This window comes from Felis catus, chromosome B3, assembly GCF_018350175.1.
Source record: "Felis catus isolate Fca126 chromosome B3, F.catus_Fca126_mat1.0, whole genome shotgun sequence".
NCBI lineage: Eukaryota > Metazoa > Chordata > Mammalia > Carnivora > Felidae > Felis > Felis catus.
Genome location: NC_058373.1, coordinates 73,649,377 through 73,670,137, shown reverse-complemented (window position 1 = coordinate 73,670,137; position 20,761 = coordinate 73,649,377). Strand labels below are relative to the sequence as shown.

Sequence of the window (20,761 nt, the reverse complement as noted above, 5' to 3'; positions counted from 1 at the left end):
TGGTAGCAGGAGACTCAAAGTGCCCTCTTTCCCCTCAGTCACATGCTGTGATCACCCAACTTCAGGGTAAAGGGTCAGATATAGGGCCTGCAGCCATTGTTCTAAGGAGATTAGTGTCACAGGCAGCCTGTCTCTCCACCTCATTCTCAGGATTTCTCTTTTTATTTCTGAAAGATCCCTGTAAAGGTAAAAGGTTAAATATTAGTCAAGGGCTGGGTTCTTGTGAAATTGTGGAGATAAGCTCAGGTGGGACAGAAGACACCCACAGCAAGTTTATTTGACAAATTATCCTTCCTTCAAACATCTCCCATCCCCCAGCACTACTGTGGAGCTGACTGAAGGAATCTTTCTGGTTGCCTTAACAAAGTCCCCTCCTAAGGAGATGATTTTGTGTTTTTTATCCCAGCCTACCAGGAGGTGGCCACATCCCCCCCCACCCCCCACCTGCTGGGGGAGAGGAGTTTCTGTGAGTTGTCCTGCTCATCTCTTATTTCCCTCCAAGTACTTTGCTGTCTCCTCTCCACCATGCCCTCTCCTCCCCTTTGGTAGAGGATAATTTTCTTCTCTGTGATCACAATCTGGTTCCTTAATCTGTAATCCTTACCTATCCCTGAGCCTCATGGGTATTGTGTCCTAATCTTCTTTTCATGTATCAGTCTCTTTTATCCTTAAGTCATTGCTTGTGTCTGCCTGAATTCCTAGGGCCCCGGGGGCCCAGCCTTGTATTTAGCAAGCCTCAGGGCCCTGAGGAGAAGCAGATCACAGGCCCTGGTGCTTAGAGTGACTTGGGTTGGATTGTCACCAGGCATGTGATCCTGAAATCCTTTTTGAATTGAGTAAGATAAACCAAATGTGTGTTTATCAGGATGTCTCAGTCCATCTGGAACATTCGAGTATTTACAAGATGTTCTCCCTGTTCAAGCACTTAAAATCCTTCCTCTGACAACATGTTTTGGTTCTCCTTATATGACACCATCTTGGATAACAGCTCCTCCATGAGGAGTCAAGAGTTTCTACTCTTGAAGTCAAGTTTCCTGTTGCCCTTTTGGCTCTGTACAACCATCTGGGGATTGTGTCTTCTTTTGATGAGATTCCTGGGGAACAGGGGAGATTCTGTGCATTGTAGAATGTGTAGACTAAGATGAGATTACAGGTCTAATGCTATGGAGCATTTTCTTTATCCGAGTATTAAATATTTGTTGAGCACCTGCTATTTGCAGGCACTAATGATGCCCTGGGATGAAAAGCTTGAAAAGTCACAGTCCCCGCCTTCCTGGCCTACATGAAGACAGAGAAAAAGGAACAAATCATTATAATACAAAGAACTAGATGCCAAAACTAAATATAAACAAAGTGGTCTGGGGGTAGAGAGGAGGGGCAAACTTTGTTCCTTGTCTATAAAATGCAGCTGGTGTATCTTACCTTGCAGTCACATTGTCAGGAATAAGTAAAATAATAAAGACTCACGAACAGGTGACATTTGAGCTGGATCTTGAAAGATGAGAAGGAGCTTGCCAGGTAGAAGAGGTGCAGGGAGAAAGGTTACAGGCAGATAATAACATTTGAACCCCTTACTGAAACGCTCTCAGAATCAAGTAAGGTTGGAAAACTCTTGAAAAGTAAAAGGGCAGTTTAAGGATCAAGTATTGATATAACTTGATTAGCTGTTCAAGTGAAGTCAGAGGCCTGGCCAGAGCTTGAGAAGAGATCTGGTGTTTCTTGTTTTTGTTTTTTAATAATTTATTTAGTTAGTTAGCATATAGTGCAACAATGATTTCAGGAGTAGATTCCTTAATGCCCCTTAACCATTTAGCCCATTCCCCCCCACACACAACCCCTCCAGCTACTCTCAATTTGTTCTCTGTATTTAAAAGTCTCTTATGTTTTGTCCCCCTCCCTGTTTTTATATTATTTTTACTTCCCTTTCCTTATGTTCATCTGTTTTGTATCTTAAATTCCTCATATGAGTGAAGTCATATGGTATTTGGCTTTCTCTGACTGACTAATTTCACTTAGCATAGTACCCTCTAGTTCCATTCATGTAGTTGCAAATGAGATCTGGTGCTTTTACATGTATGACTTTTACCTTTAGAGGACTAGGGGGAGAAATAAGAGGATTTTAACTTCCCTTTGTTCTCAAGCTCTTCCTAAGCATGTATGAGTCCTGTTCCTATGGCACAGGCTCCCCCAGGTTGCTTGGTGAGTGTGGTGGTAGGATTCAGCCTCTCAACTCTCTTCCAGCCCTTGGAGGCTCCAGGTTGTTGGGATCTCTGTGAGAGCCCTGTGACTCCTAGGAAATAAAACAGAGTTAAAAGCCCTCATGCCACCAAAGAAGATATATGGATAGTGGCAAATAAGCACATGAAAACATACTCAACATCATTACTCACTAGGGAAATGCAAATGGAAACCACAATGAGATACCACTGCATACCCACTAGAATAGCCCAACTTTTGGAGCTGACAATACCAAATGCTGAAAGGATGCAGAGCAACAGGAACTCGTCCTGTTGTCACTGGTGGGAATACCACCTGATATAGCCACAACTACCTGTTGTCACTGGTGGGAATACTGACTGATATAGCCACTCTGGAAAGCAGTGTGACTGTTTCTTATAAAGTTAAACATACATTCAGAGGGCGTCTGGGTCACGCAGTCAGTAGAGCATATGACTCTTGGTCTCAGGATTTTGAGCTTGAGCCCCACGCTGGATGTAGAGATTACTTTTAAAAAAATTAAATCTTTGGAGCGCCTGGGTGGCTCAGTCAGTTAAGCGTCCCACTCTTGGTTTCTGCTCAGGTCATGATCTCACAGGTTCATGAGATCGAGCCCCGCATCTGGCTCTGCACTGTCATACAGAGCCTGCTTGGGATTCTCTCTATATATCTCCCTCTCTCTCTGCCCCTCCCCTGCTCATGCTATCTTTGTCTCCCTCAATTAAAAAAAATTTTTTTAAGTTTATTTAATAATAAAACCTTTAAAAAATAATAAAGTTAGGGGCGTCTGGGTGGCTCAGTCAGTTAAGCATCCAACTCTTGACTTCAGTTCAGGTCATGATCTCATGGTTCGTGGGTTCGAGCATTATGTCGGACTCCACGCTGACAGTGCAGAGCCTGCTTGGGATTCTTTCTCTCCTCTCCCTTGCCCCCCTCTCAAAATAAATAAATAAACTTTAAAAATAATAATAATTTACCCTATGACTCAAAATCTCACTCCTGGGTATTTACTCAAGAGCAATGAAAACCCTTCTCAAAGATATCTACAATCCACTTAAAGACTTCTGTGCAAGTGTTTATAGCAGCTTTATTCATAGCCCCAAACTGGGAGCAACCCAGATGTCCATCAGACAGTGAATAGAAAACTGATACATAAAATAGACTACTACTTGACAATAAAAGGCCCAGACTATTGACATACACAGCCATACATGAATGGATCTCAAAAGCATCACATAAAGTGAAAGAAGCCAGACACAAAAGGCTACATATTATATGATTCTGTTCATGTGACATGCTAGAAAAGGCAAAACTTTAGTGACAGAAGCCAAATTAATGGTTACCAGAGGTAGGGGAAGGGGACTGACCTCAAAGGAGCACAGTGTACAAGAGAGAGCACTTTTTAGGGTGTTGGAAATGTTCCATATAAAGAGTGAGGAAGTGGGGCACCTGGGTGACTCAGTCAGTTAAGCGTCCAACTTCAGCTCAGGTCATGATCTCGCAGTTTGGGGTTTGAGCCCCACATCAGGCGCTGTGCTGACTGCTCTGAGCCTGGAGTCTGTTTCAGATTTTGTGCCTCCCTCTCTCTGCCCCTACCCCACTCGTGCTCCATCTCTCTCTCGTAAGTAAATACACATCAAAGAATGTGGAAGTGATTAAAAATAATGAAACATGTTTGTTGAATCTCATCAAACTGTACACTTAGAAAAATGAATTTCACTCTATGTAAATTATACCTCAGGTAACAAAAGATTCCCCTAACCTCTATTGCCCCAAATTCAGGCTGAGGAAGATGACATTCAGGATCTACCAGCTGCTCAGGGCTCCTCCTGAGCATAGTGACCTGAAAACAAAGCCCACACTTGCACCCTGGTCAGATGCTGATTTTCCCCAAAGCCAGTGCCCACACTTACATGTCTGCTTCTGGCTTTCAGCCCTGGGCAGGGCATGCTCTGACCAAGCTCTAATTTGTGGCACATAATCCCCATTTGTAACCCATTAACCTAGCCAAGGTTTCTGGACACTGGGCTGAGCTTTAGGGAAATTTGGCTTGCCCGTTACAATCCCATCATCAGGAGCAAAGAGCATTTCTGTTCTGTGCAGAGGGCCTCATTATAGCCCTGAGGGTATGTTTGGGGATCTGTCATTTCAGTGCTCCTCACATGGGTCAACTGTTCCAGTGTTCGCTGGGCCACCCGGGTTCAAGACATTTTCACAGCTGGGAAGCTCCTGGCCCTGGCCCTGATCATCATCATGGGAGTTGTACAGATCTGCAAAGGTGAGTATCACCTGAACATCAGGGCCCTACCCAACTCTCCACACCTTGCATGTACATACCCCTTCACACTGTCTTTGAACATGTGCACACCCTGAGATTTCCCAGTTCTGGCCTTGAATGATTTTTCTTCTTCACTTGCTTGACAAAGGGAAAAAGAAACCATTTTTCCTGGGGTGGTTGGAAGTTGAGCATGCCCCACCTGGGTTGCAGAATTTAGTTCTCCCATGCTGACCTCATGGCTCTAGCATAGCTAGGTAAAGACCCCAGATCTCTGGACTCCTGTTGCCCTCTTGCCCCAGCCCCAGGAAAGCTCCCTGCATCTTATATTGTATGTTGTCCATATCTTAAAATGAGGAATGGAGGAGATTTTTACACATTTCAAAATTACTCATAATCTCTACAAGAGAGAGCTCGACATTCCTGGGGCCCCTGCCAACATTCCCCACTGGATTTGGTCCTTTCCAAGCCCGAGTCTGTATTTGGCTTCCATGGGAACCATGGCACCACTAGGCTCTGCCCAGTGTCACTGCCTCCTGGAGAAAGTCAGATGACAAACAGAGAGACCTCCCATCTGCCTACAAGCTCTAAAGGCCTTGTGGGGTGCCTGGATATTTACTCCAGGAAACTAATTAAAGTTTGCTGTTATTTCAACCAGATACGTTAAGTTCTTTAGCAGGTTATATTGTTTAAAGAAATTGTTGTATGTACTTACCTGGCAGGGGAGATACCATGATCATGAAGGTGGTATTCCCAGGGCGAGTCTTATCCATTGTACTCCGGATGTGTTGACCCCTGCGATTTCTCCAAATGTGAGAAACGTGATTACATAATTTGTGGTAGTGGGGACTATGCTCACGCTTTCCCCTAAAAGAAAGAAAGAAAGAAATCGCTGTGCTATCTTTTCAGAAATAGTAAGTTCCTCCTATTCTGGTCCCAGTGCTTTCTCCTGATCACTGTAATCTTATTTCCTGTCCAAATGCTGGATTACAGATGAATAAGTAAAATATGGGCAGTTAATCCATGTCTCATTACAGTGTCATCAGCAACCTTTCTTGAGGGCCCACTGTGTGCAGGACCCTGTGCTAAGGGTTGGGAAGGCAGTAGAAAATCTCTTTGCTGAAGGACCTTGTCCTCAGGGAATCTATACCATGAAGAGGGAGACCAGACACACACCTTAGAAAGAGATAGGAGGATATTGACAAAGAAAGAGCAAGCATGAACTAATAATGGCATTATAGGAGTTTATGTGTGAGTGTTTGTTGTTCTTCATGCTTTGTGAAAACTGTGTGGCAGGAGAGCCTCACAGCTCACTAGGTACAGAGCACCTAGACCTTATTAAAGTTACGCGCTTAGAAAGCAAACCTTCATATGCTAAAACGGCAACTTCTGGATGCTGGGTGCTCAGCAGCAAGCATTGTACTCTAATCTCTTATAATCCCCCTGGATTATCTTTTTGGTTTAAGTCAAGCCTGAGGCTGGTGAGCAGTAGCTACACACCCACATTGTATGTTCTGTGAATGCTAGCTCTCTTGAATTTGGATACTGGTCATTTTTTATAGAGTGTAAATCAAGTTTTATATTCTACAATACAAACAGGTACCTATCTGTTTCTAAATAAAACTGTTTACATTCGTATAAAAAAGTAGATATAGGTATATCTTAGATACAAAGGAAGGTGGTCAGGAGACTGCCAATGACCCTAATCCTGTATCTCCAAATCTCAACAAGCCAGCCCCCCACCTCCCCACCTGCCCCAGATTTACCCTGCCCTAACCAGTGACCACCCCTGGCCTTTCTTTCCAAGTAAATTTGCCTTTTAAAAGAACATTGAGCACTGTTCTTTGAACCTGAATCCCCATTTGGACTCCTGGTTAACAGGTTCTGGGGAAGTCCTAGATCTCTATTTCCCTGCTCCTTTTGGTCCCACTTCTCCGATGTGTGGGGTTCACTGGAGACAAGACAAAGAGCTGGACCATCACTGCAGGGAGGGGCCAAGATGGGACTAGGCAGGCTAAGGGCCGCCAGGCCTCTGGCTTATCTCTCTGAGCAGCCTCCTGCCCCTTGCGTCCACAGGAGAGTATTTCTGGCTGGAGCCAAAGAACGCATTTGAGAATTTCCAAGAACCCAACATCGGCCTCATCGCACTGGCTTTCCTTCAGGGCTCCTTTGCCTACGGAGGCTGGAACTTTCTTAATTACGTGACTGAGGAACTTGTTGATCCCTACAAGTGAGTTGAAATAGCCCAGCTCTTCCCAAATCCCTCAAAAGGCCATGGCACCTGCTACTAGGAAAAGGGAGCCAGGTGTCCCCTGGCCACTTCTCCACCTCCAGCCCCATCTGACCATGACCTGGTCTATTCTAAAGAAAGAGTTATTTCCCAGGAACTTTAGCCATTTGCCATACACCCTGCCAGGAGGAGAAAAATGATGCCATGACAGTCCCAGAGCAGATTAAAAAGTTGAAACAGGGCTGAGGAAACACCACTGCCTTAGAGGATGAAATGTGCCCTGAGAGGCCTCCAGACATCTTATTTACCTGTCTTGGGACAGGAGGGTCTTTGTGTCTTGAGGCAGGAGAGAGAGGTACATCCTGGAGATTCCAGTCAGGAAGGGACCAACAGTATGGAGCATATTCCCAGCCTACGCTGTTTCATTTCCTTTAAATTGTCCTGCCCATATTGAGACAAATCCACCCCCCCCCCCCAGGGAGAGGGAGCATCACAGAAAAGTGTAAAGTCAGCTGCCCTGCAAAGTCAGCTGTGTGCAGAAAGACAAAAGGCACTCCCCAGATCCCATCACAAGGCAGGTGGTCCCAGGTGCCAGGCCTTCCCCCTCTCACCTCCTCTCCCTCTACAGGAACCTTCCCAGAGCCATCTTCATCTCCATCCCACTGGTCACATTTGTGTATGTCTTTGCCAATGTCGCTTATGTCACTGCAATGTCCCCTCAGGAGCTGCTGGCATCAAACGCAGTCGCTGTGGTAAGAAATCAAACTCACAGTCCTTCAAACCAGGAATGTTGATATAGACTTGCCTGATTAGCCCCACTCACTTTTCCCTGATCCATGGATTTGTGGAATTGGAAGTCAACCCAAGTACTCAGGGCAGAAACCACATCTTCAAGTGCCAAGGAGCAAACTGACAGCCGTGTTGTACCTACAACAGCAAAAACGGCAGAGCTGTCTAGTTGCCACAAACACTGTATGGCCTGCAAAGCCAAATTACTTACTATCTGACCCTTTACAGAAAAAGTTTGCTAACTCCTGATCTGGGGCACTTTAAACTCTAAATGTGATGATTATATAAAGGAGGCAGGCTCCTCCTCAGAAAGATATAATCTAGCCGAAGACAACACCATTTCTCTCTGCCTTCATTTCTTCCTCGGGAAATCATGCAGCCTGATTCCTTCCCTCATCAGGGAAAAGTGTGTGCCAGTAAATAGTCAGAAAGTAGGAATGGTTTGTGCTTTTTGGGGAAAGAGATCACGTAGATCCAAGGCACTGGGGTCTTTGATATCCAGGAAAGACCTGGGAGCCATGCCGTTCCCTCACCTGGCTTCACCTGGGCCTGGATGCCACCCTGCCAAGCTGTCATCACATGGCTTATCTCAGAGGACTGTAAAGAAAGAGGTCCTTCAGTGGTAGCCTGTTTCCATGACCACCAACCAGCCTAACCCAGCAGGACATCTACTCTAAACAACCCCTCCCCCATAACGTGCTAGAAATTGAATGTGTACTTGGCTCCGAAAACATAGAAAAGGCTAGTCCCCTGACATTTTATATTCCTTCAATATATGAAGACTAGTCTATAGCTTCACTGTCTTTTCTTTCTCAGCCTATGTAGTGGCTTGTTATCATTTTTCCCTTCTTAGCATATTATTTCTATAAATTTAGAAATTCTCATTCTATGAATTAGGATCCATTTCTGTTTCACAGATGGGAAAACTGAGGCTCAAAAATTAAGGACCTTGGTCAAGGTCTCAGAGCTCCAAACTGTTGGGCCTGCCTGTCTCACTCGTGTATAATGCACATGAGGCCCAGACTCACACAGCTGGCTTCTAGTCCTGGCCCTCCACTTTCTGGGTTTGTGATCTCAGTTTGTGCCTTAGTTTTCTCATCCATAAGACAAGGAAAACAAATGTTACCACATCATTGTCATTGTTGTTGTTGTTGTTATTATTAGTATTATTATTACCACCATGCACTGTCTCCTTCAGTTAATAGCCCAAAACACTGATTAAATGCCCACTGTGTGGTGACCAACATGGGAAGGGAAGTGGCAGTGTGGTGCAGGAGGGACCTGGGGCCTGCAACCCTCCCCTCAGGACCCTAGTCAGAGAGACTGAGCAAGGGTAGAGATGGGAGGGAACATTCCCAAGAATGATGTACAAGTGGAGGGTTGTAACCTCTCCTTTTCTGCTCACCCCTTTGTTTTCTCTCCCAGACTTTTGGAGAGAAGCTCCTAGGGGTCATGGCCTGGATCATGCCCATTTCTGTTGCCCTGTCCACATTTGGAGGAGTAAATGGGTCTCTCTTCACCTCTTCCCGGTGAGTGTTGTCCAGGCCTTTCCTGGACCAGGGGCCATTCTGCTGTGCTTATTGCTCTGTGTATATGTGGGGTATTTGTCTCCATCAGCAGGGGTCTGTGTGGGCACCTGGGTGGTGACCTGGTAGGGGGTGATTGCTCACATAAGGGCAGATGTGTGTCAGCTTGGATGCAGAGGGGTGTGTGCTGCTCACGTGGTTACCTGCGATGTGTGTGGCTTCACATGTAGTGGCGAGAAGCCCCATCCCACCTCATTTCAGTAGGAGCCCAGGGCTGAGGAGGTCCCAGGCCACCTGATGCAGTCCTAGGTCTGAGCACTGTGATTGGCAGCAGGACAGTGTCTCAGCTGCAGCCTCAGAGCCCCTTTGCTACTTGACTAGAAACAGGCTATGCTGGCTAGAAAGGAACCCCACTCTACAAGGGACCAGGAGGAGCATGGGCCTGGGGCTTCTGGGCTGGTGTCTCATGGAAGTTCTGGGACCAGCCCATAGGTGGGATGGATCATCTCTGAGTGCCCTGCAGCTTCTCCCTGCTCAACAGACATGTGGCTGTGGGCAGCCTTCTCATGGTCGCTCAGGAGACTAGGGCAGAGTGTGTGAAGTAAGAGAAATGTGGAAGAGCTAAAAGAAAGCATTTGTCCAAAGCCATGCCCCAAACTCCCAAATTCTCAGGGAAGCCAGAAGCTCAAGTGGGTCCAGGAATCCCTAGCTCCTGCCTCCACACTTCTAGGAATCTGGCCCCTCCTCAGTGTCTCTTCTTACTATCTCCGGAATGGGCTGTTGAGGCTGGCAGACACTGGATAGTTTCCATTGGTGTGGTTCAAGGGGTTCTCCCAGTTTTCTTAGAAAGTTCCCTGCCCCCAGGGCACAGTTCTACTGAAAAGATACAGTAAAAGTGGTGTCCCTGGGTTTAGCTGCTTCCAAAGCCACCTATCCCATCAGGGAGGAGTTCTCATGAAATGTCAAGGGAGTGCCATGTTTTCAGGATCCAGGGTAGGGAAGAGGGAGTGTAGGTATCCTCTTTACCCCAGGACCCTATGAGACTCACCCACAGCAACCTCGTGTGCGTATTACACAGGAGCAGTGGCCACCTGGAGGCCTCAACCGAGGGCGAGCAGTGGAAGAGCAGTGACCCATGAGGCTCTCTGAGAACTATTGGAAGGAGAGTGACTGGCTATAGTCACTTTAGAGTGGGGTTTGTCCCTCAGGCAGGCCAAGCAGTGGTCTGCGTGCATGTGGTATAGCTGTGTATGCATGCAGGACACAGTGGCCCTGGTGTGTGAGACCTCTGATTCAGAGGCACAGCTCACCCACCAGGCCTCCTCTGCTCATCTTTCCAGTTCCTTCCTTCCTTCCCCCTCCTTCCCTCCTCTCTCTTATTCTTTTATGTTTGGTGTATGGAGAGGATGATCCTTCCTGAGGAATAGGTGTGTGTGTGGCGTGTGTCATGCTTAATGTCATTGTCTCTTCCGTTGTCAGCTAGCTGGGCAAGAATTGTCTCTTGTGAACTTGACACTTGCAAATGCTGTTGGACCTGGACAGTTACACATGGTCCTGGCTGCATGTGGAGGAGGGATGTGAATGCAGAGCCCTGGCTATGTGCATGATGAGGCCCACAGAGCACCTGTGGCTCAGTTGGGTGCATGAGGCTGCACCGTAGAGGGGCGATATTGTGTGGCTGCATGAAACTAGTGACAGTGGCCTAGGAGGTTGATGATGGCAGCTGATGGTGATGCACATGGGTACTTGGGGCCATAATGGACTCCCACACTTCTACCAAACTGCTGCTGTTAGCTCCATCCCCCTCACACACAAATTACAATGTAAGTGACAGTTTTTTTCAGAACACCTAGCATGCTGATTCTGTCCTTTCTGTCCCCATTACACCATCCCCTTCCTCCTACCTCTAGGTGTTTCTTTCTCCCTACAAAATTCTAGAGAAAAGAAAAAGCTAATCCACACTAATAGGTAAATGACTCCCAACAGCTTCTTGTATTCTTTTCTCTCAGAAACGGGACAGAGAAGAAGCGTTCCCTTATGTTAAAACTTCTCTTTTTAAAAATTAACTTTTAGGGCACCTGGGTAGCTCAGTCGGTTGAGTCCAACTTCAGCTCAGGTCATGATCTCACAGTTCATGAATTTAAGCCCCACATTGGGCTCTCTGCTCTCAGCACAGAGTCTGCTTCAGATCCTGTGTTCCCCACTGTCTTTGTCCCTCCCCCACTCATGCTATATCTCTCTCTCTCAAAAATAAACGTTAAAAATTTTTTTAATAAATAAACATTTTTTTAAATTAACTTTTAGGGGCACCTGGGTGGATCATTCGGTTAAGTGTCTGACTTTGGCTCACAGTTTGTGGGTTCGAGCCCCGTATTGGGCTCTGTGCTGAGATCTTGGAGCCTGCTTTGGATTCTGTGTCTCCCTCTCTCTCTGCCCCTCCCCTGCTCATTCTCTCTCTCTCTCTCTCTCTCTCTCTCTCTCTCTCAAAAATTAAATAAACATTAAACAAATTTTAATTAATTTTTAGACATCAGTAGCCTGACCATGATATTGTACTATAGTTTGGCAGTATGTTACCAGTAGAAACAGGGTGGATACCTAGGATCTCTCTGTATTATATATTCCAACTGACTGTGAATCTACAATTCTCTCCCCCCAAAAGTTTAATTTTTAAAAAGTTTAAAAAATAATTTTTATTCCAATTATAAATTCCTTGTCTATTTTAGAAATTAATTTTTTAATAAAGTCTAAGGAAGATAATTAAAATTACTCATAATCCTATCACCCAGAGATAATCAGTTGGTATGTTTTTACATGTCCATAATTTCTAAATTAATTGGAACCATACAGTTTTCTATCTTGCTTTTACCATTTGACATTGTATTGTGAGCATGTTCTCATGTGATCAATTTTTTTAACATTATTATGACTGTAAAATATTCCATATTATAGATATACCATAATTTATGTAATCAATCTCTTACTTTTGGGCATTTAGGATATTTCCAATCTTTTTTATCATTAGAGTATCTTTGTATACATACCTTTTACTAACTCACTATTCATTTCCTTAGGATGACTTTTTGGGGAATAGAAAAAGTAGCTTAAGGATATATAAATTTTTAGGTATAATAAAATACAATACGTACAATACAATAAAATACACAGATGTAAGTGTTCAGATTGATGAGTTTTGAAAGATGTAGACAGCCATGTAAGCACCACCCAAAATGAGATATAAAATATTTCCATGTATCACCCAACTTTCCCTTTCTGGTGTACCACCCATTCTCCACCCCCAAAGTAGCAACTACTTCTTGACTAGGATATCAGTGTTTTTAAGGCTTTCCATGGACAGACAGTTCAGTCCCCATGTATCAGAGAACCTGTATCCCTCAAGAATGGGGGAAGCACATTTTTAGAGGGATTAAAGCATTGTGAGACCTGCAAAGTGAAGGCACAATCATCAGTAACCCCAAACCACTCAGACCATACTCGGGGTCTCCATGCACCCAGAATCCATCCATTATCCACTGGCTGCCTCTGGTCTGCCTGCACCTGCACTTGTGAACGTGGGTCCTGTGACAAGTGGGCTGGAGTGTGCATGGGAAGGTGGGTACCTGGTTGGGGTAGGGAAGATGCTCCTGTGTGAGCAGAAGGTAGGCATGGATGAGGGAGACTGGGCTGGGGAGGGACCTTCTTTAGGTGGTCCATGGGCCATCCCAGGCTGACTTCCTTTTCTTTCTACCAGGCTATTCTTTGCTGGAGCCAGGGAAGGCCACCTTCCCAGTGTGTTGGCCATGATCCATGTGAAGCGCTGCACTCCAATCCCAGCCTTGCTCTTCACAGTAAGGGCCCCTCCTTCTGCCAGTCCTATATACACCCTTTCTCTTTGCACTTGATCTGAGCTGGGAGTTCACACTTCCCCCACACACCCCTGTCCCCCTCTGGCCTGCTCCTAGGTTTCACTGGGTCTTAGATAATCTGGCAAATGGCATGAGTGGGTTTTGTGAATATCAAGAGAAAGAACAAGGAAAAACCCTGAGTCATGAAACACCTTCAGGCTCTCACCCTGGCTCATTTCTATTCTCCCATCCTTTTGGGTCAGACTGAAGGGACTGTCTCATGACTCTACAGCCTCATAAAGAAACTTCTCCTTTCTTGGCTTTCCCCTACACCTGCTGCTCACGGAGTTGCAGCTTTGGGCCCCTGCTCCTGACCAATTGCTGCACACTCCCAGCACTCCCCTCAATCTTCTTACCCCAGGAGGCTCTGCCTACCTCTTGGAAAACATGACTGAAACAAATTCAGTGTCATGCGTAGGTACACCAAGTAAGAAAATCATAAAGAAAGGAAGACTAGTAACTGAAAATGAAGAAAAGGAAACTTGGGACAGGGAAGAAATGAGGGCAAAATGGCCCCGAGTAGAGTCATTTGGAGGGGTAAAAAGAAGGAGCAAAGACTTGTCCCCACTGAGTCTTTTGAGTTATTTTTTTTTTCTTTCTGTATCCTGAATACAGTATTAAAAATGATTTTGTTCCATCAGAGAAGCAGTTAGACCAGGATAATAGAGTTCTCAGGAGTCAAGTGGAAACATTGTACAACATGAGGGGAGTTTCAGAATGTTCAGATACAGGATGAAGGCCATCTGATTGGTTAGCTGTGAAAGGTGCCTAGAGACCACCTAGTGCTCCCAGTGACCCACAGACTTGTTTCCGGTTTGAGCCATTGGTGAAGTCCTGTGACTGCAAGGCAAGTATAGTCAGAATCTGGCCTATTTTCCTGTTAAAATCTTCTAGATTATTTTCACCATCAGATCTTACAAGAGAACTGAACCTTCTCTTGGCCTTAACAAATTAACAAAGGGGCAGAACATGGTTCTGAGAGAGCCGCTGAGATGATTTTGAAGTTGGAAAGTGGACTCTGTCAAGAAAACCTCATGGGGCTGTTATGAGAATTAGATGGGTTAATATTTGTAGAACACTAAGAACAGGGCTCAGCACCTAGTAAGTGCTTTATAACTGTTATAAACAGTTTTTTGGGGTTTTTTTTTTTGGCTGGGATTGTTATAAAACTGTGATATTTTAAAAACCGGGGGTGGGGGGAGGATAACGACTCAGGAGAAGAGATTGAGGGTAAGAATAAAGCTTTAATCTGCAGTTAACAATCTTCCCTAAGGGACTAAAAAAAAACCAAACCAAAACAAAAAAAACCAGCTTGAGCTACAACCAAGGAAGACATATAAATGAGACCAGGGCAGACATAGAGCCACTGTCGCCAGTGTGGCCAATCCAGTTGTTTACAGCCAGTATCTGTTCTGATTGGTTAGTGACCATGCCATACTAGTGCTTAAATATTTTAATTATCACTCCTGCAATAAGAAAGAACTTACTGGCAACGAAGGTGTTAACAATGGCCAGGGTGACTAGGGGATGCTGTAAAGTCTCAATTTTGAGACATTCATCATAAAATGGTGTTGTCTTCCTAGAGGCAGAACAGTCCCCTGACCTGTAAATAGCTCCTCCAGTGTCCAAATATCTTTCTGATTACTGATGAGTTTCTCCCATTCTCTACAGTGCATCTCAACCCTGCTGATGCTGGTTACCAGCGATATGTACACACTCATCAACTACGTGGGCTTCATCAACTACCTCTTCTATGGAGTCACAATTGCTGGACAGATAGTTCTTCGCTGGAAGAAGCCTGACATCCCCCGCCCTATCAAGGTGCTGCCCTTGGGACCCCCTCCATCTCCTCTACTGGTTCTAGCTGCAGCCCAGATTTTTAAATCACCTTGTTATCAGCTGCTGACCACAGATCATAATTTCTATGATGGTAGCAGACCCTCTGGGAAGCAAGGGTTATGTATAAATGGGGCAGCCATTTCCATTTTCCACTGGAGACAGGACCAGAACAAATTGCAGCTGGAAGAATAAGTTAGATTAAATGTACTTTCATCAGGTCATTTCTTTGTTTCCTATGACTCTTATAAACTCCAGTTGATTTTTCCAGACTCCCTTATCTCTCCAACATTTCCCTGAATCTACTGGTCTGTCCAGTCTCCTCCTTATCCCTCCAGATAGCTGAGTTTACTTGAGCTATGTCTCCATCCCAGAATGAGTTTCCTTCTCCCATCTGCCTATCCAAATCCTAACCATTTTCCACATAGGCCTCAAGTTCCTCCTCTTCCCTGAAGCTTCCCAGTCCACCCCAACCCTCCATGTGCCTCTCTTGTTAAACTACTAGGGCCCTATAGGTAGTAGGGTGCTTGGTGAACCTATTGATGGCTACAAGAGATAATTGTGTGGTGGGAATGAATGGGGTTGCTCAGAAAAAAATATGTGAGAGCACTCTGGGTTCTCCTGCAAATTGGAAGAATAGAGTATATCCCTGAGCTATTTGAACAATCCTATTCTAGAAACAGAGAAGACTAGATCCTTCGAGAAGATTCTTCCAGCTGAGGAATTCCAGCTCTCCACATCTGTTTTCCACCACCACTTTCCTACCACTCTTAGAAAGCCTGCTAGAATGACAACGTAGAATAACCCATCCCTCCCCCAACCCTTGCATACCCTCTGAGAAGAGATGACAGGGAAGAGAAAGGCAGCTGACTCTAGAGTCTTGAAGAAGACTCTACTGGGAACTCCCACCTGTGGCCAACCAGATGGGATGAAGCCCATAGAGCTGATGCTTCTTTTTGAAAAAACTGAGGCCCCTGACTGTCTTATACTATGGTAGGTTTCCTGATTTCTTAGACCTTGGCAGATTTATCTTCTCAAATTGCTTGAGAGAGACACATTGAGACTGATCCTGGGATTAGATCTTTCACATTGAGAGGGATGGACATTTGCCCACATGGTGCCCAGATGAGGGCCCTGCCTAGAACTGGGCAAGGGTAAGGAACCTGACAGATCCAGGCCAGTTCCTTCTTTCCTCTCCCTCATTCCTCCACTTCTCCTCCACCCTAGGACCTCAGCAAATATATACCAATATACCAGCAAGCTTATCGATCCCCATGGGCTTCTATTATTGCCACAAACACATGGCGTGGATGACAAGGTGTTGTTTCATCCTTCCCAGAAGAGAAGATCCAGTGAAAATCGCTCCTTCCCTAGTTCCCCTCTCCTGTTCCTGTCCCACTACCCAAGTTCACCAACATTTGTTGACATAGCACTTGATCTGTCAGGCCTAAGGGTGTGGAAGCCACAGAGCTGAGTGAAGTCTACCCTTTGCCCTCAAAGATGCCTCCCTGTAGGTTGAGAAGAAGGAGGATGCCCTGATCCTGGGGCCCCTGGGGTCCACACAGCTAACAGCACCTCTGCTCCACAGATCAACCTGCTGTTCCCCATCATCTACTTGTTGTTCTGGGCCTTCCTGCTGATCTTTAGCCTGTTGTCGGAGCCTGTGGTGTGTGGCACTGGCCTGGCCATCATGCTGACAGGAGTGCCCGTCTATTTCCTGGGTGTTTACTGGCAACACAAGCCCAAGTGTTTCAATAACTTCATTGGTGAGTTGTTGAGGGCACTGGATGGATAGAGGGCCTTCTGGTCTGGACTGGGTCTCCCGGTCAGGAGTCCTAGGCTGGTCCACAGAGCTCCGTACTAGAAGACAGGATGAGAAAGGGTGGGCGCCTTCCCAGAAACCTCTGAGGAGGGGAGAACAACTGAGGTTTGCACACAGACCTTAGACCTATAAGAAAATAGGCAACTTGACAGCCATCCTGCAGGAGCTGCCTGAGGTAGAGGCCAGGGAAGACCCTGGAACTGGTGGTCAGCAAGTGTAGGGAAGGTGCAGGACTAAGGCTTTTATGGGAATGGGCAGCCAACAAACAGGCTTCCCAGAGACAGAGGAGGTGGTAAGGTGGCTGTCTCCTGGAATGGAAGTCTCCTGAAGGTGTTGGCAGCTCTGCTGAGTCTACATCTGGGGCAGGAGATCTGGGCAGGGCCATAGCCTGGTTGGCTGTGTTGGTGGGATGCTCAGCACTGACCTGTTCTGTGTAACCTCCCATAGAGCTGCTAACCCTGGTGAGCCAGAAGATGTGTGTGGTTGTGTACCCCGAGGTGGAGGGGGGCTCAGGGACAGAGGAGCTAAATGAGGACACAGAAGAACAGCGGCAACCCATCTACCAACCCACTGCCTGCAAGGACAAGGACTCGGAGCAGCCCCAGCCCTGAGGACCACCATCCCCTCTCAACTGGCTTCTTCTTCCTATACCCCCTTTTTGCCCTCCTTCCCGGGCTAGGTCCCACCCCAACACACACACACACACACACACACACACACACACACACACACAGAGACCCCTCTGCTTCTGTCAAGCAGGGGCAGGACCTGGGTGTGGGTGTAAAAAACTATAAACAAAGACACTGACATTTGTACCCAAAGAACCAGCTTCTTACCACCAGGGCCTATGTCCAAAACCCTTGTGAGGGTTTGCTCCAAGCAGTGGGAGGAGAGTGGAGTTGCTGGGGGTATCCTACAGGGCCTTCCTGTACCGCCCTGGGGGCTCAAACCCTCACTTGCCTCCTCAGGAGCCCAGTTCAGTACTGCCTTCCCTCCCCATTCCTGAGCCCAAGGGAGGCCTCTGCTCAGAGAATTGGAAGCAACAGTGAGTCTTTTGGGGAGGGACAGACTCAAGCAAATCTGTCATCTTTAAAGGTCAACTGGAGAGACCCACATCCCTCTCCCTTCACTAGGGACCCAAGAAATCAGAGAGATGCTTCCCTCTGTTCTCTCCTCTCCCCCTCCCCATGTACCTCCCCCCACCCCAGCTTGGGATCCCTGGCTAGAGCAAGGTTCCTGTTGGGACACCACCTTCCTACTGAGCTAAGGACCAATGAGCAGGAGAACTGCCCCCTCCTCCTAACCCCAAGCCAGGCCTGTGGAAGAGATTGGGAAAGGCTCAAATTGCAGAAACCCAGCCCTGCCCCTGTCTCCTGCATCCTGACCCCCATTCGGTGCCAAAGCTTCCTGAAGCCAGAAAGTCTTGTTTTCAGTGTAGTGGACATTTTTCTCCTGATGGCAAAGCTGCTCAGCTCCTCTTCCCTCCCTACTCCCACGAGAAGAAGCAGTCACTCCATTATCCCTGCAGCCATGCCCCCAACATGCCCCCTGCCGGCACCCCCATCATGTCCTTTTCCTCCTCTCTGGCTTGGCTCTGGGACCAACCAATGTGAAGGCTCCCCAAGCCCTTCAGGCCTGAAACCCAAGCCAAATCAGCCTTAAGTCACCTCCCATCCAAGAACTGGACCTAAAAATACTCCTTGATTTCTAACCCTCAGGACAGACCTGGTATGAAAAGCCTTCCTGGAATGGAGGGTGCTTTCCCACCCACCCCCCAGAAGTGCCCATCCCATAAGCTGGAAGACTATTTGGGGAGAGAGTGTCTTCTGAAGGCTAGTTCATCCCTCCTCCCCCTACTCAGATACCCCCCTTTTTTGGTCCCACCACTGCCTGTCTTTAGACAGCCTCCAAGACAGGATGAAAGGGCAGTGGCAGAAGGTACCCATTTTGGAGACACATTCTCTATGGTATGTGGACTTCTGGCCATCCTGTGGGCAGAGGCTGCCTTTCCCTGCACTCCAGAGGAAGGCCACCATGTTTGCCCTTCCTGCCACACTTGCTGTGCTAAGGACTAGGATCTTTTCATCACAAAGCAGGATCCCCTCTTTCCTACCTCCCTGTACCATCTGCTTAGACTAGAACACGTGGGGAGTGCTCCTGGCTTGCTTGGCTCCACCAACGCCCCACCTGGCCTGCCTGACTCCCCATTGGTGAGCTGCCAGGTTTGGTTTGAGTTCTGGTCCCTTCCAAGTGGAGGGCAGGATAGGGCTGGCCCCTCAAGGGTCAGGGAACCGTCCTCCTGTTCTCTGTTCTCATTCCTCCAACCTCCATCCCTCCTTCAATTGTTGGGGTTGATTTGTTTGTTTGTTTCATAAAGTGAATGCCTTACTTTTTTGGATAAATATTTTTGAAGCTGGTATTTCTATTTCTTTTGGATTTTTTAATGTAAGGTTGTTTGGGGTGGGGGGAGGGCCTTAGTTATACCTGAATAATAATCTTCTGTCGTTGAGTTGGTTGAGGGTTAGAGTTCGGTTTGTGGAGGGTTTTTTGTTTTTTGTTTTTGTTTTTTCTTTTGATGTAATAAAATTTTAAATGGAAATGAAGTTGTTGGTGGTAATAACTCAGTGATCTTCTGAAACAAAGTCCCCAGGTGTTTCCTATCTCATGAGGATGCTTTGGTTGCCAGCTTCACCCCAGAATGGCCCTTGCTCTGTTCCAGGGACTCAGTGCCAGTACAAATACCACCTCTTTGGGTTTGTTGTTGTTGTTGTTGTTGTTGTTTTAACTCCCTCTCGTTTTGAACCAAAAACTTTCTCATTGCTTCAGTAAAATCAGAAAGTGTTAAAGTTCCTACTTTACTGAGAGCCCACAAACTAGCTGGGAAGAAGAACCTCCTCACTGCCCAGTTGGGGACATGGATGACAGACAGCACTAAGTTGAGTGGAGGGAGGCAAAGGCAGGGTGGCTCCCCAAGGCCAGATCAGCAAAGGCTTCTGGCACCAGGACAGCTGGCACCAGGTGGGAAAGGAAGGGACAGGCTGAGCTTGTGGAGAGATGCCAGGGAGACTTGGGAAAACACCCAGCCAGATACAAGGGGTTTGACAGGAGGGACTAGGAGGTGAGACACAGTCCCCCTCAGTTGCACAGAGCAGACTGAGAGGACCGTGTCTAGTTAGAAGACTAGGAAGGCTGCTGAGTGAGGACAAAGGAGGGAGCAGGTACAGTAGGAACAAGTTCGCCTCGTGCTTTGGGTTAATTGCTGGAGGAAGTTGATAGGATTAGGCCCAGTCCTTGCTTGGAGTGCCTCCTTTGTGGGCAGCCTCCCAGCTGCCTGTCCTGGGGCTGCATTACTCCAGAGCCAGTACTCCTGGCAGACACGGGCAGGGGAGGGGGTTATTAAGACATCACCCTCTACCATCTAGGACACGTGAGGACACAGGCAGGCAAAATGCCTCCACTCCCAGTCCTGGCCTGGCCCCAACACTCCTCATTTATGGCTGGCATTTCTTCTAGACTCAGACTGGAGGTGTGCCAGTCACAGGGGTACAGATGCTTGGCTCTGAGTCCCAGGTCAGCAGCCACTAAACAGCTTGTGTCCTTGGGCAAGTCACTTAACCTATATAGCACTTTTAGAGAAAAGGAAAAGAAAAAAAAAAAAAAAGGATTAAACCTATTCTCAAAGAGTCCTTCAATCTCCCAGCCCAAGGTTGTCCCCAGAGAGCAAGGGCAAAACTGGGCAGAGGCCAGTCTTGTGCAAGAGGCTTCTCTCCAGGACTCAAATCCACCCTTTTGAACCCCCTCTGCCCCAATGCACATACTTTTCCTTCCCATGGCTGCCAGTATATTCTCCATGTTGCCTCATTCCAGCAAGTCTGGCCCTTCCCAGTCCCCTCTCACCCTGTGGAGACACTTGTTCCTATCCACTGCCACCATCCCCCTAAGGTGACATTTGCTGACCTTTTTAACCTGGTCAAATGGGAAAATGTAGTCTCTTCCTGGGCAACATGCATTTATTTTTAACCTGGGCTCTTACCCTGTCTTAACCCTGTTAGTCACTTTAATGGTAGGAATTCAGATGCTCTGACCTTAGGGACTTTGGGGGTCACTGAAATCATAGCTGCTTGAGCATTCATTTGTTAGTTGCACAACATATCTTAGAAC

At 46.8% G+C, this 20,761-nt stretch overlaps 1 protein-coding gene and 1 non-coding gene across 4 annotated transcripts in view; both read left to right on the top strand.

Moving 5' to 3' along the window:
• The window catches only part of SLC7A8 (solute carrier family 7 member 8), a 52,465-nt gene extending 33,262 nt beyond the window's left edge, over positions 1 to 19,203 (top strand). For 2 of the 3 annotated variants that reach the window (XM_006932735.5, XM_045059679.1), the window contains 8 exons: positions 4,370 to 4,495; positions 6,569 to 6,722; positions 7,351 to 7,474; positions 8,937 to 9,040; positions 12,789 to 12,885; positions 14,614 to 14,763; positions 16,367 to 16,544; positions 17,048 to 19,203. In XM_006932735.5, coding sequence (XP_006932797.1) covers positions 4,370 to 4,495; positions 6,569 to 6,722; positions 7,351 to 7,474; positions 8,937 to 9,040; positions 12,789 to 12,885; positions 14,614 to 14,763; positions 16,367 to 16,544; positions 17,048 to 17,211 — 1,097 coding nt within the window. In that variant the 3' untranslated portion in view covers positions 17,212 to 19,203. Of the gene's footprint in view, positions 1 to 4,369; positions 4,496 to 6,568; positions 6,723 to 7,350; positions 7,475 to 8,936; positions 9,041 to 12,788; positions 12,886 to 14,613; positions 14,764 to 16,366; positions 16,545 to 17,047 lie in introns of those variants that run through there. The other variant, XM_045059680.1, reaches the window with a different exon arrangement.
• LOC111561172 lies at positions 5,200 to 5,361 on the top strand. Its single transcript, XR_002743533.1, has one exon. It is a non-coding gene; the product is annotated as a U1 spliceosomal RNA (small nuclear RNA).
• Positions 19,204 to 20,761: the final 1,558 nt, after the last annotated feature.